The 17,736-nt window shown below is 39.2% G+C and overlaps 1 protein-coding gene across 1 annotated transcript in view; it reads right to left on the bottom strand.

Annotated features, from left to right (window-relative positions):
- The window catches only part of LOC148029993 (agamous-like MADS-box protein AGL11), a 189,383-nt gene extending 179,007 nt beyond the window's left edge, over nt 1-10,376 (bottom strand). The window contains exon 1 of the mRNA XM_087686270.1: nt 9,283-10,376. Coding sequence (XP_087542396.1) covers nt 9,283-9,875 — 593 coding nt within the window. The 5' untranslated portion in view covers nt 9,876-10,376. The remainder of the gene's footprint in view (nt 1-9,282) is intronic.
- Nucleotides 10,377-17,736: the final 7,360 nt, after the last annotated feature.

The raw sequence follows: 17,736 nt of genomic DNA, 5'->3' as shown, positions 1-17,736 counted from the left end.
GTGTCTCTAGCTAGCAAATCTGTATGTATGTACAGTCAATAGTATGGGCTGTTATAAGTCTCTTCCAGCCATGACTAAAGCTGAAAGAAAATATTTATGTCATGTAAAAGGGGTGCTGAAAACTTATGACATAATGGCTGAAAATGAGGATATTTCGGGCTTTTTTTTGGATTGATTACTACTGACACATTGGCTAAAATATATACAGCTACTCATACAAAAAATCAGATTGAAAATCAATCCATTGATGTATGTATATTGGATTTTTATCAAACAATTCAAGAATTTGTTGAGCAGGAAGACATTCGTTTACTCAACAAGGCTGAAGTGCAAGTGGAGACAAAATACAAGACGGTGGATAAGAAAGTCAAGCATGTGGCAGTCCCACTACCTCTTGAAAGTGAAGGGCTGGCTAATAAGACAGCAAATCAGTCAAGTCTTCATGATCCTTCCAATATTGGTCACAAGTTCACATCTGAAAGTATAAAAGAGCTCAAAATAGGTGAAAATTATTTCATTTTGTCTACTGAAAAGCACTCCTTTATGCAAATGCTAATGAAACATGGAAAAGCTTTTGCATTTCAACCAAGTGAAATAGGTTGTGTGGATCCAAATATTGTGGCTCCTATGGTCATTTTTACGATCCCACATGTGCCTTGGAACCTCAAGCCCATTCCTGTTCCAAGGGCATATTTGCCCAAATTATTGGAACTTCTAAATGAGAAGATCTGAATGAAGATTTTAGAACCTTCTTTAGCACCTTACTCAAATCGATGGTTTACCATGCCCAAGAAAAATGGATATTTACGATTTATTCAAGATCTATAGCCTGTTAATCGTGTCACAATCTGAAATGTTAGTTCGGGTCCAATTTTTGACGAGTTTGCTGAAGCTTTTGCAGGTAGAGCAATTTATTCTATGGGGGACCTATATTCAGGATATGACCAATTTCATCTTTCATTAGAAAGCTGAGACATTACCACAATGAAGATACCTCTTGGATTGGTTCGCATGTGCACTCTACCATAAGGTGCAACAAACTTCGTAGCCCATATGATGAATGCCATGCACAAAGTTTTGAGGGACTTTATTCCACAACTTGCTCTTCCATTTCTTGATGATGTACCTATCAAGGGATGTGAAGTCAATGAAAAGAATGAGGAGCTTAACGAAGATGGTTGTAGGACATTTGTAGTTAACCATATTCATGATTGTGACACAATTTTGACAAGGCTAGAAGAGGTACATCTTACCCTTTCTGGAGCTAAGTTGATTTTTGGAGTAGAAGAAGTCCTAGTGGTTGGACATCTATGTGGCCCCTATGGACGTAAACCTTCACCAATCAAGATAGATGCCATTAGTAGAATGCAAGAAAAATGCACAAATATCTCAAAGGTGAAAAGATTTCTTGGTGCATGCGTATTCTATCTCATATGGATACCACATTTTGCTCATGTCATCGAAAATCTTTATTAATTATTAAGAAAAATCCAAAGATTCTCTTGGGGGAAAGAGCATGCTCTCACTGTATGCAAACCAAATAAGTTGTTAATTTCAGTCCCCGCTCTGAAAAGGGATGATTATTCAAATGGTCATCCCATCATCCTTATTATGGATATAAGTCCCATTGAGATGGGATGGGCTATTGGACAAGAAGACCTTGAAGGTAATAGGTATGCAATTCGTTTTGGAGCAAAGATTCTCAATAAACGTTAAAGAAGGTATGCACAAGTAAAAAGAGAATTGTGGGGAGTTGTAACAACATTAAAGTATGATCCTAAATACTTTATAGGTGCTTCCGTAGTGATAGAAACTAATTGTTTTCCACTCTTGGGCATGATTGCCAACTACTCTACACCCAACATTGCAATGCCAAGATGTATTTCATATATTAAATCTCTCAACCCCAAATTAAAGCATATTGCAGGAAAGGAAAATCCAATTGTTGACATGCTATCACGTGCAAGAAATGACAGTGAAGAAGAGCTTATGGAACAAGATGAAGCTAAAGAATCTATACTTTTTGAATTTCATTCCCTATGTTGAAAGTACATTTTCAGTTGCTGCATATACAAACCCAAAGCTAAATCTTGCAGGTGAAGGTGATCTTTTTAATGCTATCACATTAAGTACAGTAAGAATATGAAAAGGTACTGCTGTAAATCAGAATACAACAACCAAGATCAAAGATTTATCTATGGAAGGAGGGTGGCCAACTAGAAGCCATTATGCTCATTGTATTGCTCAAGTTCTAGTTTATTTCCTTGAAGAAGATTGGTTGAAGATTGGCCAATATTTGAGCACAATGAAGAAGGAGGAGTCTTGGACTGATGGAGTTCAAGCATATTAAGAGGAAAGCTTATGGCTTTTTTCTTAAAGAAGGGCATATATGGAAGCACACAAAGAAGAATAAAGAAGCGCCTATCTGAGTTTTAGGTAACAAAAGATTGCAACAACAGGTAATGAAGAAAATTTATGAATGCCTGTGGGGTGGCCATAGAGACATGTGGGGAACCTTTAGTAAAGTCAAAGAAAAATATTGGTGGCAAAACATGTATCGGGACATAGCACATTTTGTTGAAACGTGTTATGTGTGTCAAATGTATTCTATGGTCAAGCATTAAGATGGGTTACAACCGGCTTATCCCTTGTCTATACATTATAGATGGGTTATTAATCTTATAACCATCTCTACAGGAATATGGAATATGCGATATTTAGTGCTTACAAGAGAGGATCTAACCAATCAAGTTGAAGGCAAAGCCTTAACAACCAAGACCTCTCAAGCTATTTGTCATTTTTTGCTTGAAGATGTGTTTTGCAAATATGGTTAGGGTAAAGTAACTATTGATAGAGGAGAATTGGATGTTGATGAGGCACGCAACTTCTTTGCTCAAATGGGTTTTTAAGTTGGCTACCTTTTGCATTATGGGCTGATTGGACTACTCACAGTTCAGTGATTGGCTATATGCAAGCTAAACTTATGCATGGACAAAACCCGGGGAGTCTACCTTGTAGAAAATGTAAGATACCACGTGAGTTCAAAAGAAAGGGTATTATATTTAATAAAATTTACAGGATTATATTTACAAAATGAGTTTTTATTATAATTTGAAAAAAATCTATAAGTTAAGTAAAGTAAAAGGGGTCGTTTTAAAGCCTTATAGTATGTAAAGAAAGGGTATTTCTTAATATCCTTTGAATGCACGTTATATATATGATTTCTCATAGGTAGACTCCCCAAGGAACAAAACCAATTATCCCAATTGAAGAATGTTTTCTCACATGGAGTCTTCTACCTTGGGAGGAAGGCAGCAGTAGAGAAGAATTGCTGACTTTGTGCATATGGCAGCTAGAAAAAAGGCCTGAAGATGTTCAAGCAGCTATTGAGAAGCTAAAGACAGCAAGACTAAAGAACAAAAGAAGATTTGATAAGAGACATCGACTTCGGCCAAGAGCAATTCAAGAAAATGACTGGGTACTTGTCTATGACAGCAGCCTAAACAATCAATACAGTGCTTCTAGGAAGATGGTAAAGCGTTGGTTTGGCCCCTATGTGGTAAGGGTCATTCATGACAATGTCACATATTCATTGGTTGAATTGGATGGAACAAGCATGAAGACACCCATAGCTCAAAAAACAATCAAGCTCTTCAAATGAGGAGAAAGTTCAACATATGAGTTAGAAGACCTGGATGTAATTCAAGAGCATGAAGACATAGAGGAAGAAGAAGAGGCAGAAGATGAAGACATTGACATGGCCAAAGATACTTCTTCTAACACTACAGATTTATAAAACTTTGGCAAATGCCAGAGGATGTGTAGGTTAGGAGGGGGTGGATGTCGTGCCGCTACTATGCACAGCGTGTAAAAAAAATCTAGAGTGACTTTCTTATTGATTTAGAGAGCCAATGCCATTTTAGACATTAGTGTTAGTATCCATGGTTTAAAATTATTAGAATTTAGCCAATTTTTGATATTTTAGATATTATCTCTTGTAAAAAATCCATAAAAATATAGACAACTTCTAGATTAAAAGAAAGCATATAGCTTTCAGCCTATTTGAGAGGATTTTATGTAAAAAGAGAGATTGATGAAATCATGCCACACACGATTGTTGTTTTCAGACAATGAACATCACTTCAAAGTGGGAGATGAAGAAGGAGTGATTTGGCAGAATTCTGGCCAAGTGTGTTGGTATTTTACCCCCCTTTCGCAACCAATGGAAGCATCAGATATGTGATCTGAGCAATATAGAGAAATGTATTATTTTATACACGTTTTTGTGTATTAGAGTTATATATTCTCATAATGCTAAAAGAAACTAACAGAATTCATCTATGTTAGTATTCTTCTACATTTTCTAATTATTTTTTCAAAGTATTCTTCTATGTCTTTGATTTCTTCGAACCCCTTCTCTTCCATCTACTCCTCTTCCTAGATCTACCTTCACCTTGCTGTCTCTTACTCCTATGGTGGACTCTCGCACCGACACCGTGTTAGGGGAAGTTTATGCTATCATCAGAGGTGAATTTCGAAAGATATTTGGGTTGATTTGGAGCTAATATCTTCACCCATTTTCAAAGAATTAGCTACATCATTGTTCTTTTAATTCATTTCTTACTCTACAAAAGACATCTTGTCAAAATATGCAAGTATTATGTGCCCCTATGGCAAGGCAATGTTTGTAGATCATTCATAGATACTTTGAGTTAACACAATATTAGTGAGTTTGGGAATCTCCCAATTCCCATTTTTTGAATACTAAAAAGGTGGCAACTGGATAACATGCCCATAAATTTCTCAAAACCATATCATGTGACCTATCATTGGAAAACACTTGAAAAATGGAATCTATTGAGCTATAGAGCACTTGCTTTTGAGTTATAGTGTTTAAGTTATGACAAATCCAAATATTTGACCACATGTCCCAAACTCATGGGAAATTCCCATATTCCCCAATATGGTGTTAGTTGAATTAAGAGGAGTTTTTTCTCTTATTTCTTGGATGTGATAACTTATCCTTATTAGGAACTCAATTTGAAGTTCTCTTGAACCAAGTCTCTTTGCCCTACTAGCCTTGTAATTGACTCATAAGCTTTTGTCCCTAATAGTCTACATTGAATGTAATCATGCAAATGGGATGCAGAGTTATTAATGATACATGACAACATATTATACTTGATTTTATAATTGGTGATTGCTCTTGCAGTTAAGAAAACAAGCTTGATTTGAGCGCGGAGGGGTCACCTTATAGAACATGTAATATACCATGTGAGTTCAAAAGAAAGGGTATTTTTATTACGTTGACTTATAGTTTTCCAAAAACAAAAGGGGTTTATAAATGCATCTCATGTAAAATTTACATTAGGGGTGTTTTTATTTAAAAAAATTCAGAAGCACACTTTTTAAGGGAGCCCGGGGGGGGGGAGGGGGTTTAGAATGGGAAGGGGATGGATGGGGGGAAGATGGTGGGAGGGGATCAATACTTAAAGGCATATATGTTCTCATGAGACAAATATTTACAACTAGCATGGGGGAGGGGGAGTGGATTCTATCATAGCTTTTCATCAATATGAATCTACCTTGTGTTCACATTAAAATCCAGACAACTTCCAAGTTTGAGGATTATAGGCAACACACCAAGTGCTTTTGTCGGGTGAGGCAAAGCATCCATAGTGGTTTCCTCTCCTTGTAATATTATTTGCCTTTCCCTTTAGGGCATATGCTAGTAAAATGGTGCATGGCAAGGTGGTGCATGGCTCCAAAAAATTAACCACACTTTACTCAAGTTAAGTGGCTCAGTATCTTGAGTAAAGTGGCCCATTTTATGAGTTAAGAGTTGTGGATCTTGGAAAAAAGGGAGCCCTTAAAATTAGGCATTGGTTACATCAAGGTAGATTAGAAGCGTTGGAGGAGGGCAATCAAGAGGTTGCTCAACTCACTCAACCTTGTAAACTATCATGGATAGTGGTCAAAATAGAAGTGGTACAATGATGTAGTAGTAAATCGCATCTTAGTATGGATAGCACCCCCCCTCTCTGCATAGAAGGCAAGAAGATAAGCCAATCATTGTCTTCCACTCATGTTAGGAAGCTATTGTTAAGGTGCAAACCGAACTTTAGCCACCCTCCTAACAAAAGCTCCTTATGGATCACAAGTCATTGGCAAGCAATCTACTTACTCGTGTCTTTCTAATTTCATGAGAACCCATATATTGGAAGTTCGAGTGCATCAAATAAGATATTAGATAAATTAAGGGTTGAAGATGGGAGCGACGTGTAGCTCAAAAGACATAGAAGAAAGCAATGAAGATAATGTGGTTGCGATTTTAGTTGCAGGTAGAGGAGATGGATATTTTTAATAACACTCACAATGGTAAGTGACATCTTTTTAACCATTGAAACCTCTAGTAAAATGTTATTTTCATATACGATAATTACTAGTTTATGAAAGAGTTGAGCTTTAGTAAGGTTTGTGTTTGGTTTAAAATCACTTTTGTATATGTATCTTAGGGCTAATTTCTAATCATTTTGGAGATTAATTTGTGAGAGTCTTGACTTGAAATTAAACAAGATCTGATTTTGAGCTTATTGAGGCAACATTGAATGACTACAAAGATAAAGGGAGAGTAAGAGTTGTATGCAAAAGTATAATCAGAAATGATTGCATTTGTGCCCTTTAAGATCAGACTTGCACACGATTTTCATAGAGCATATCAAGTCAAAGTCTCACATCATGGTTGTATCCAAAAAAACATCTACCAACCATGTAAATAGGTTTTCTTAAAATGCAACAATTGAAAAAAACCTTCTATATAAATGAATCACAAAGATCAACTTACAAAAATGGGAATGCACATTGGGTCTTCTTTAATACAACATTTTGAGCTAGTTGTCCTATTGAAATGTCTTGTGTGATGTCTAAAACACAAAATTACTTTTTGGGGCTGATATAAGAACCATGGTACTTTGAAAGGAAATTTAAGGTAGCCTAACACTCCTTCTCATGCTCAAAAAGGGTGATCAAAGAGAGTGAAAGGAAGGCTCTAGTCTTGATCCAAAGAGTCCCACCCCAACAAGATTAAGGCATTGTGCCAAGGGTGTCACTTCGGACTACTCAATGACCTAGGAGGATCACGGAGGTGATGGATATTTTTTTTGAGTTGCCCAAGAGGTCACCCCAATGAAGTCAAGACATCAGACCAAGGGTGTTGCAACGGATTGCTCACAAGCTTGCAATGATCATGAAGGCAATGATTTTTGTTTGGTGGATGTTTGTTTGTTTGACTTAGCCCAATAGTTCATACAAAAGTGAGACTCAAAGTACAAAATCACAATCAAGGGTATTGATGTAAAGAGTAGATGAGGGCAACTGCCTAACTAGTGTGGTAGTTGCTTGGGATCTTGTATGAGCAATGAATGCTCATAATGCTCCACTTGATGAGGTAAAAGGATATATGATGCTCAATGCATGGTTTTCCATTTGGAAGAGCTGAGTTGGAGAAGTAGTGACTATGGTAGTATTATGTTTTAATTTGAATTGTATAGAAGGGGCCATGAAAATGCACATTCGATTCAAATTTTAGATTTACAGAGGGGATATAACTATTGCCTTCAAAATTCACAAAAGGGGTATATAAAATGGTGAAAAATTTTTAAAAAAGGGGTTTTTAAAGTATCCTTTGAACGCACATTCTATAGTGTGATTTTCTTTATCTATAAAGGTTTACAATCTTTGAATAATTTTAAATAAATGAATGCTTAGGTTTAAAAGAAATAGTGAATGTTATCCCCTATCAAAATAAATGTGTGCTATATCAAGAGTACTCTTGATAGAATCCCAAGCTAGGGTGAAAGTGGACCAGTAACTACTCTAGAATCACCATCCAGTAAAGAGCGGCACTCGAGTCCGACATAATCCTAGGGAGCTATGCCAGTGTTCAAAATTTGGAAGCTAGCAACAACCGATATGCATCATCATCCTAAGCATCTCACTCTTAATGAGAAGTTAGAAGTTAGAACAGGAAGAAGTGTTGCTTCCCAAGGTTGAAGTTGGAATTGAATGAGAAGTTTGTGGGCTGACTTCCATCTATTCTAGTTTGGCTTCAACCTTGGGAAATTTCCCTTATACTGAATAGAATGGCTCTGTTCCCTGCTGAGCACCTATGGAAATTGTCAATCAAGGAGGAAGTTAATCTAGATGCTTTCGGTTGGGTGGGGGGGTTCAAGTTGGCTCACCCCCAAGTGATAGTCAGGGATCTTCAACCGCCGTTGCACATCACTCTTAACCGATGTTGGCAGGTCAGCCTTGATAGGGGGCAATGGTACTTCAAAATCCGGAAACTATGGGACAAGTACATTCAACCAAAAAAGTCAGTTCTGATGTGGGTCATCCTCCACAAAGCTGTGTGGACTGGGGAAAAAGAATTTGGCAGCAGGGATGTTTGATGGGGTCTGTCCCCGCTGCAAATCTGCCACTAAATCTTTATGTCATTTATTTCTTTCATGCCCTCAGTTTAAAGTCATCATGTCTCCGTTCATTGCAGTTCTCAAAACCCCTGTGTCATGGAGACATATGTTATTAGGGGACTATGTGGGCATCCTAACCAGTTTTTGGAACCGCTCAAGATCTGAATTTTTGTGGATAATCTGGAAACTGACGAACTGTTTTGTGTTTGAAGTGGGTTACCAAGCTCCTTGCCTCAGCTCTCTGTTTGTTGACTTCAACATGCAGGTACATAGACTAAGGATTAATGAAGAGAACCAAAATCTGTTGGCTGCTAACAAAGAGGTAATTGAGGAGGCTTACGAGGCTATCTCCAAAGCCAATGATTTCATGGACAAACTTCACGGGATGATCAACTCTCTCAGATGTTATGGTGTGGAATGAGGATATGTCTGGACTGTTTTAGTTTTGTCTCAAGTGTGTGGCTTCCATGCCTGGGTCCTTTTGTATGCAGATCATCAGGCCATGTCGCCTTCTGGCTGAAGCCCCCCTTGCTCGTATTATTGTCCTCTCTTTTCTGCTAATATAAATTCTCTGCCTCGATGGGAAAAAAAAAAGAAGCGTTGCTTTTAAAGCCGTGATACAGTTCCAGCTTTTCTGTTACAATAGCCGTAGTCCAAAGGACAAAATTCCATGTATTCAATGATGCAGCTTCCAATGAAAGAAATACATTTTTGCAGGCAAACAGCAGCCAGATCGTGAAAGTGCAGGGGAGAGAGAGCTTGTGTGTGTGCGCGTGTGTGTGTGTGTGTGTGTGAGCGCGAGAGGTCCAACCTGGAACTCGCAAACTCAAAGAGCTTTCCAGTACTGGAGAAGACAATGAGGAGGATGTCTACATCGCACAGGACTGACAGCTCGTGCGCCTTCTTCAGCAGCCCGTTCCGTCTCTTGGAAAACGTCACCTGCCGGCTGCTCGTGCTCTCGATCCTCTTGATCTGTATTTTGCGTCGACGTGACTGCATTGCCGCCCTTTCTGTAGCTTCGTGCGCTGCATCCTCGCCCTGCATATCATGACACGGTTCTTTCCCCTTCCCTTTAACTGTTTCCTGCGCCACTGCTTGCAGGGCGGCCATATCCGTGCCTATAACGTGCAGTTTCATATTGTTGGCCATGATAGGGCATCCGTGCTCTCCGGCGTCGACTTCAGCTGCAGCAGTATCCGATTCTGTATCGTCCTCCTTGTCGTCTAACTTGTTCTCGGCCTCGGCCGTAGCGTCAAAGGGCTCCACCGTGTCTTTAATCTTGGCAGGTCGCTCCTGACTCTGTACCTCCACATTCTCAGGTAAGGCCGGGTCTGGCGATGGACAATTACGATGCTCGAGTACCGCGGCCATGGCCTCCTCAGGCAACCTACCAGAGCACGGCATTGACAGAGCTGCGTCAGCAGGCAAAATCCTAGATAGCTGGAAGCAAAGGCTGGTTTTTGTTTTGTGTCTCTCCAAAGGGAAGGAGAGAGAGGAGGAGAGGAGGATGATAAGAGGCCGGCCTGTACAAGCGGATATGAAGTGCAGGAGGACGCGATGGGAAAGAGCCAGCTGGAGGACACACACGTAAATGTTGACAATAACAGGATTACAGAGGCACGTAGAGAACTGACGGGCCTGTTCCCACCAGGGCAGGATGGGAACTGATTTCTAAATTCGGAGGTCCCGATTCCCCATGACAGCTTGACTTGCAACTGGCTCACAACCACTTCGGGCCATGGAGAAAGGCATGGTTCAAGAAAATAGGAAGCAGCTCACGCACGCGTAAACATCTTTCAGATTTTACAGACCTGTTTTCCTTCTGTAGCACAGCTTTGGAAGCTTCAAAATATATGCGTCTGCATAACCAAGGCGAGGTAACTCCGACTATGATAAGACCAATAAGCCACTGTCATGCTTGAAACTTGGAAAACAACTAGACCTGACTCAATGAAGGCTTGCTTTTCACAACCATACCAGACAAAGATTCTCCAAAGATTACACCTTACAGCTCGTCTCATTCATGCCATGTTTACTTACATGAGGCTAAATGCTTGTGTTCCTAGAATGCTCAACAGCCTTATGGAAGACTTAGTGATTGGAAGAATAGTAAATGAGAATGTGACTTATTTATGGATTGATGTCATCCACAAGTCCATTGTGAGAGTATAGCAAGTGATGATGAAATATCCAAATATTAAATTTACAATTATTGATGCCAAGAGGCCAATATCTAATTGTGGTAGTGCTCCATCACTCACCAGCACACATCTAGAAGATCCATCTATCTAAAGAAGCATAAACAAGAACTCAGCCCACCAAGGGAGCATAAACAAGATCCATCACTCATCAATACACATCTGGAAAACCCATCTATCTAAACAACCATAAACAAGAACTCTAGCCCACTAAAGGAGCATTGTTAAACTAAAGAGTCTAGCTCTAGTTAAAGTATCCTAACCACCTTTGAACGTAAAGAAGAAAATATACATGGAAGAAAGGGCAGTCATGGGTCCTTGTCTAAGGAGGGAGGTAAGGAAAGAAAAGAAGCAAACAAACAAACAAAGAGAAGAAGAGAAGAGGGAAAAAGATATGTCAAGGAAAGACAAAAACAAGGAGTAGGTGAACAAGGGTAACAGGATAAGAATGTCAAAGACTAATACACATCACTACAACAGAAACGAGGCATAGACGCGCATGTTAGACGCGCAAAGTTGGGCGCGTCTATCACAGCGTCTATAAGTGCGTGTAAACGTGCACGTAAATAGACGCGAATTTTGCGTCTATATATCCGCACAAATAGACACTAATATAGACGCGTCAACAGATGCATAATTATTTAACCACCTAAAATTAGCAATTCACATAATTAAAAAACCAAAGTTAATAATTATTTAACCACCTGAAATTGATTCTTGAGCATGTACATGTGCGCATGATAAAAACCATAGAATTAAGAATACACATTGAATCATTGAATTAAAAAAATAGAGTTAATAATTACTTTTTTATTGCTCTCTAATGAATGGCAGTTCCTCCAATTGACAAGCCTGATATAAGTAATTAGCGGCAAGCGACAGAAACCTTACAATTAGTAGCAAGCATTGCAATATATATATTGTAATTTCTCTACGTACTTGAAGATAATAAAATATACTTCCTTTTTATTATGGAAAATTCAATTTAGCTTTAAAATTGACTATTGATTCTTGAGTATGCACGTGTGCACATGATAAAAACCATAGAATTAGGAATACACATTGAATCAATAAGCAAATTAAGCATGTTACAGTGAATGATCCATCTCATCTTCAATGAGATCAGCCCTTGCTAAACTATCTACTTCTAGCTCTATGTTACCAAGAGGTAACGAAACAAATAAGTCTATCCCACTATCAGATGTGTTGCTATATTGCTCAATAACTTCATCAATATCATTGACAATCACATTATTGTCTTCTTCTGCATTTCCTTGAACATCCTCGCAATCATTGACACATGCATGGATCTTGACATAATCGAGGCCTCCCAAAGATGTCAAGTAATGTCTTGCTTGCTCTCTCTTAGTTGGCAATTTGTTTCTTTTTGGAAGCATTTGTGATAATAACCTACATATATTTTTTTAAGTGAGTTAAAAAATCACCAACATATATTTCTGTCTGATTTCAAAATAGAACAATTAATATTATGATTCATAAGCCAAACTGAATTGATACCTACTTCAATAATGCATCCAAACTGACATTACTCCATCCATAAATTGTTTGCAAGTTAAGTATCTCGAGGGACACACGAAGAACGGAGTAGGTATAACCTTCATACAACAGAGTAGATGATGCTACATATAGTGGATCATGTGGCTTTGTAGAGTGACCTTCTCCCTAAACCGGTTGTGAAAATAGATGGTGTACCATGTTGTCCAAAATCTCATCCTCTATGACTTGATGGGGCATTTCATGAGGGCTACTATCATGGTCGTCAGTCTCTACTCTTCTTGAAGACTCTACCTCCTCGCGTCGACGTTTTGTAGCCTCTTGACGCCCGGGAGAGAGCATCTGAGGATGTGGCACTGCATCCTGCTCAAGCACAAAAGGGAGTTTCATGTACGTTGATATATAATTCCCATAACATAGACATGCAATCTTAGTGGTAAAAAAAAGAAATGAATACCGGTGATTTTTCTCGATCCCATTCTCCATACAAGCTGAGGTGTGACATTGCAATTCGACGTGCTTGAAAAATACACCCTTGACAACGATCACACATGTATTTAATTTTTTGTCGTAGCCATGCATCTCGATTATGAAGACGCAATGTTTCATCCTCACTTGAGGATGTGCTCATTGACTCATCAGCTTGCACCGCACTAGATGATGACGACGTCGACATGATCAAACCTAATTCATGACAACATCAAAATATTTGTCATTCATATGTTTACATAAGATCTCAATTTTAAATACACAAAAATCATCATAAATACATTAAAACTTATGATAAGAATTCACTATCAAAACTTATCTTAAAAATAAAAAATTATGATAAAGCCCAAATGCGCATCTATATCCGTGTTTACCTACGCGTCTATATGGGCATCTACTTACGTGTCTATGTTCGCGTCTATACTCGCGTCTATCTGAACAATAGATGCACATATACACGCAAAAATAGATGCACACGCCAAAATTCAAACCATACTTAAATCATTTCTTTTCAAACTGCACCTTTCCTTTCCTGTGTTTTTTGCGGTTCTGAAGCTTGAGTTTAGCCGACATGCAGTCTCTTCATGCCTCACCTAGTCTCTTCATGCCTCACCTCCTCATGACTCACCTCTTCTTTCATTTCAAACACACAAGAAGGAAAAAAGGAAAGCCAAGCAGAGGAAGAAAGAGAGAACAAGAAAGAGGAGAACAAGAAGAAGCAGCAAGCAAGCAAGCAAGCGTCAAGGGAGGGTAACTTACCAAGGAGAGGAAGAAGGAGAAGGAAGAAGCGCCACCACCCGCCACACCAAACACCCAAGGTGAGTCTTTCTCTCTCTCTCTCTCTCTCTCTCTCTCTCTCTCTCTCTCTCTTTGTTTCTCTCTTCCTCCCTCTGCTCTGTCTGTGTGTTTAGGATTTGTGATTCCATTATGTATTGCATTTTGTAAATCATCAATGGCAGTCGTCGGCCTAAAATCGGCCGACCGAGCACGTCTGATAGTGCATCTACATCTTAGTGTAGACGCAAATATAGACGCGAAAAATGTTTCCTATCATAGCGTCTGAGAGCGCGTCTTAGTGCGTGTATGCTAGCACGTGTGCTCTGCAGTGTACATGCGATGATACACGTGCTGCACAGAAGGTTGACCTACAGTCTATACGCAATTATACACGCGCATTGACCTGGAATGCGCGTCTGACAGCGCGTTTGTGCTGCATCTTAGATGCGCAGATAGACGCGCTGGACAGAAGGTTCACTCTGGAGCGCGTCTGAGGGTGCGTCTAACCTGCAATTTAGATGCGGGGATACACGTGCCAGGTCTCCCAGTTCTGATAGTAAACAATATATTTTTGCAATGATGAATGTGACCAATCCCATGTTTGTGTTTATCAGTTTTCTTATTTAAGAGAAGCATTAGCACTTAAGTGTTATGCTCAATGTCTAAAGAAAGCTCTTTGAAAATGTATATAATATATGATTTTTTGTATGCAAATAAATTTATCTTTTTCTTGTGTTTTTTTTGCAGATGTCGTATCCTGGTTCATCCAGCAATGACCTAGATGTGGATCGCATGAATGATACATTGGTCTCCTTTGGTAGGGGGATCAGTGCATTTTTTGGAGGCTTTCCTAGTAGGGAAGACTTCATGGGAGAGATGACCAGACACCTTGGCCGCTCTCCCACAGCGGACGAGGTGTTCAATGTCATGTCTAGGATGCCTATGACGTCTTTGCCTGGCACTACTTCCCAGACTCCACATGCAGGTACTCCATATGCAGGTACTCCACATGCAGGTACTCCATATACAGGTACTCCATGTGCTCCACGTGCATTGGCTGAAGCACAAGCATCTGCAGAAGCACGTGCATCTGCAAAAGCTCGTGCGTCCAGCGAGACAGAGGGTAGTCGACAGAGAGGGAGGAGGGAGAGTCGAGGGGGAGGACGAGGCTTGTGTGGGGGTTGCCTAGGAGTTGGCGAGCGATCACCCTCACTAGTAGATCACGTAGAGGAGGTTGTATGCCAGTACTATAGAGTTACAGATGTTGGTGGCATCTTTCATGATGATGAGGGAAGGGATGTAATGGCGTACATGAGGAGCGTCGTGAATGCGATGTATAAAGATTGTTTCATTGCCTTCAAAAATCAGAAAAGCGGCTTGTGGCAGGAGGTGTTGAGGGCAGTCCATAGGAGGCACCCAAATCCTAAGGGTCAGCGATTCTCGGATGATTGGGGACGTACAAAAGGGAGGAATATGCTTCACAACAAAAGATCCCACCTCATGACACGGGCTAGGGACTCACTACGGAGGCTGGAGGAGGGGCGTGGAGCCTATAGCCAACCACCTATGTGCCACCTCATAGAGTGGAAGAAAGCCAAGAAGAAAGCAGCTAAGAAAGTGAAGAGTCGCCAGCACGCAGAGGTGCGACGGATCCAAATGGAAGCCATGGGATCGTCGCATTACGGATCGGGCGGCAGAGAGTCGTGGGAGGCAGAGTTTGTAAGTATGTATTTTGATTTCTAGTTTTTTTAAATTTATATTTCTTTCAATTCTTTATATATTTTAGTCTAATATATTGTGACTCATAATTGTTTGTATATCTCTAAATGTTTTGCAGACTACCATCGTTGGTAGACACCTACTCCTAGAGAGGTAGGTTACCATCGAGGCCATAACCGCGCAGCGACATGGCTTCACTTTTATGAGGAGGGTCTCATCATTGAGGACCAATACAACTGGGCCATGAGGATTCGAGAGCCAGAGGAGGTATGTTTTTCTTACTTTTCTATTAAAAGTATAGCTAATTATAACTTTTTCTCCACCTTGTCTATGTAAGCAACCCTGATCTTTTGTGTGTGTAGGCGAACCCAGATGTGGAGCATAGCGAGGAGGGGGATAGCGACGCTAGTATCCATGGTGGTACTAGCAAAGATGTTTCCTCTTCAGTTTCGTAGAGGAGCACCATACCTCCTCATGAGGCCTTCTTTTCTTGTATATGTATGATATATCTTTGAGCCTACTGCTTGCGGCCACGCTTTAGGTCGCAAGCACTTAAACTTCCCTTGTAAATGCTTTTGATATATAATGAATACATGGACTTTTATTTTCAATTCTCGTGCCCGTAAGGTACATTGTCTTTTTCCCAAATACACAATCTGATGTATGGGAGGGGAAAAAATAAAACCAGAGAGCATGTGGTTGCTCTCTGGTTTTTTTTTTCAGTTCTGTTTTGCACGTTTATCCGTGTGTCTAAATTGCAGAAAATTCGTGTTTATACGTGCGTCTATAATGCACACTACACGCGCTTATACGCGCGCTTCATAATTCAAATTTAAAAAAGAAATTAAATATCTTTTTTTTAAATGTCATTTTTTATTTTCAGTTCGTATCTACTAGTGCTTGTAAAAGCGCGTCTACCAACGTGTCTATATGCGCGTGTATATGTGCGTCTATTGCGCGTCTATTTATGCGTATAAATTCGTTGATACATGCGATTATAGACGCGAAATGGTAGACGCGCAAATAGACGGGCGGATAGACGCGTCCGTAAGAATTTCTCCATATTCAAAAATCGCATCTAAATGTGCGTCTATGAGGCCTTTTTGTTGTAGTGCATAAAAACATGTTGTTGCCAGTTGGTAGAGATTAACAACTCAAATCTGTATAGCTATTTATCATCCACACAAGAGAATGAAGAACCATGGAAACCAAATCTCATAAACACTGTATTAAGGTATTTGGGAGTTCGCATATAGTTTGGGAATTCCCAATATAGTTACTATTTGGCCACGTGATTAAAACTTATCCTCTTACTTGAAAGTGGAGTCTACCCTAATTACTATATAGGTTGTCTTTTGAAATCCCATTTTGAAGTATGGGTTAAGATTTAGCCACATGGCCAAATCTTTACCCCTGATTTGAAAGTGGGACTTCGAAGGTTCCCAAATTCTCCAATATGGTGTGATAAATTTTACTCAAAACTTGAAAGTTTGTATAAATGATCATGTGCATTCAAGGCGTATTTACAAATATCCTTATCTATAAATTTTTCACATAACCCTTTTCTATTCAATCTATAAGTAACCCCTTTATATGGAACACTTTTGTATGTTAAAAATGTGTAAAAATGGTGTTTTAAAAATCCCTTACATTAAACCCACATGATATATACATATATTTATGATGAGTGACCTCCCCAAGTGATCATGAAAGTTCTATAAAGTCCTATTTTTAGCCCTCTCTATCTTTACAAACTTCTTATTATTTCATTGGTGCATACATGTACACTAGAGTGTGCAACCTTTTACACCTTTACAACCTTGTACTTGAGCCATTTAGGGGGCAAACTCCTCTTTGGGAACATAGTATATACCATATTGAAAGCTCCTCTGAAATTCTAACACTCTCACCATAAGGAGATAATTCCAGAATGAGCATCTGCTCATCTGGAAAGGGCTAGAAAACGATCTACATACACAAACAACTATACATAATTATAAATGAAGCCATGGATGGATTCAAGAGCTAATATAAGATACAAGACGATAAGTTTGAGTAGTCAATACAAAAAAATATACAATGGACTTACTTTAGATTGGCTCAAGGTAGGAGATGATATCAATTATAACTTTAGAGAGATTCAAAGGGATTTCTATCCAAGCAAAAGTTTATATACAACCATCTTTTGAAAGGTGAACAAATCTTGTATAAAAACTCAAAAGGAATACCTGTTACATTGATTTTTTAGACCTATAGCTCCAAACACACAAGATAAAACATGAATTCTTCTTCCAAGACCAAGAAAACACATTTGGGTTAGTTTCTTCAAGATCTTGTAGTAATACAATGAGCCTTTGAACTCCTCTTCGTGAGAGGGTCTTAAGTAACCAATAGGCACACTAATAATTTTTATAAAATTAGTTTTAGCTCCGATCTCACTCCAATCTTGACCTTCATCCATAGAAACTAGTAACAAATACCAAGTATAAAAAACCATATCACTACAAGATACAAGCCTCATACTAACGTTCAAAGCGATGCAAATGTTCATTAAAAAAAAGTTGTCC

Source organism: Lygodium microphyllum, chromosome 10 (genome assembly GCF_053477565.2).
Source record: "Lygodium microphyllum isolate KBCC chromosome 10, Lygodium_microphyllum_v1.1.10, whole genome shotgun sequence".
NCBI lineage: Eukaryota > Viridiplantae > Streptophyta > Polypodiopsida > Schizaeales > Lygodiaceae > Lygodium > Lygodium microphyllum.
The sequence above is the reverse complement of the archived record's forward strand: the minus strand, read 5'-3'. Positions and strand labels throughout refer to the sequence as shown.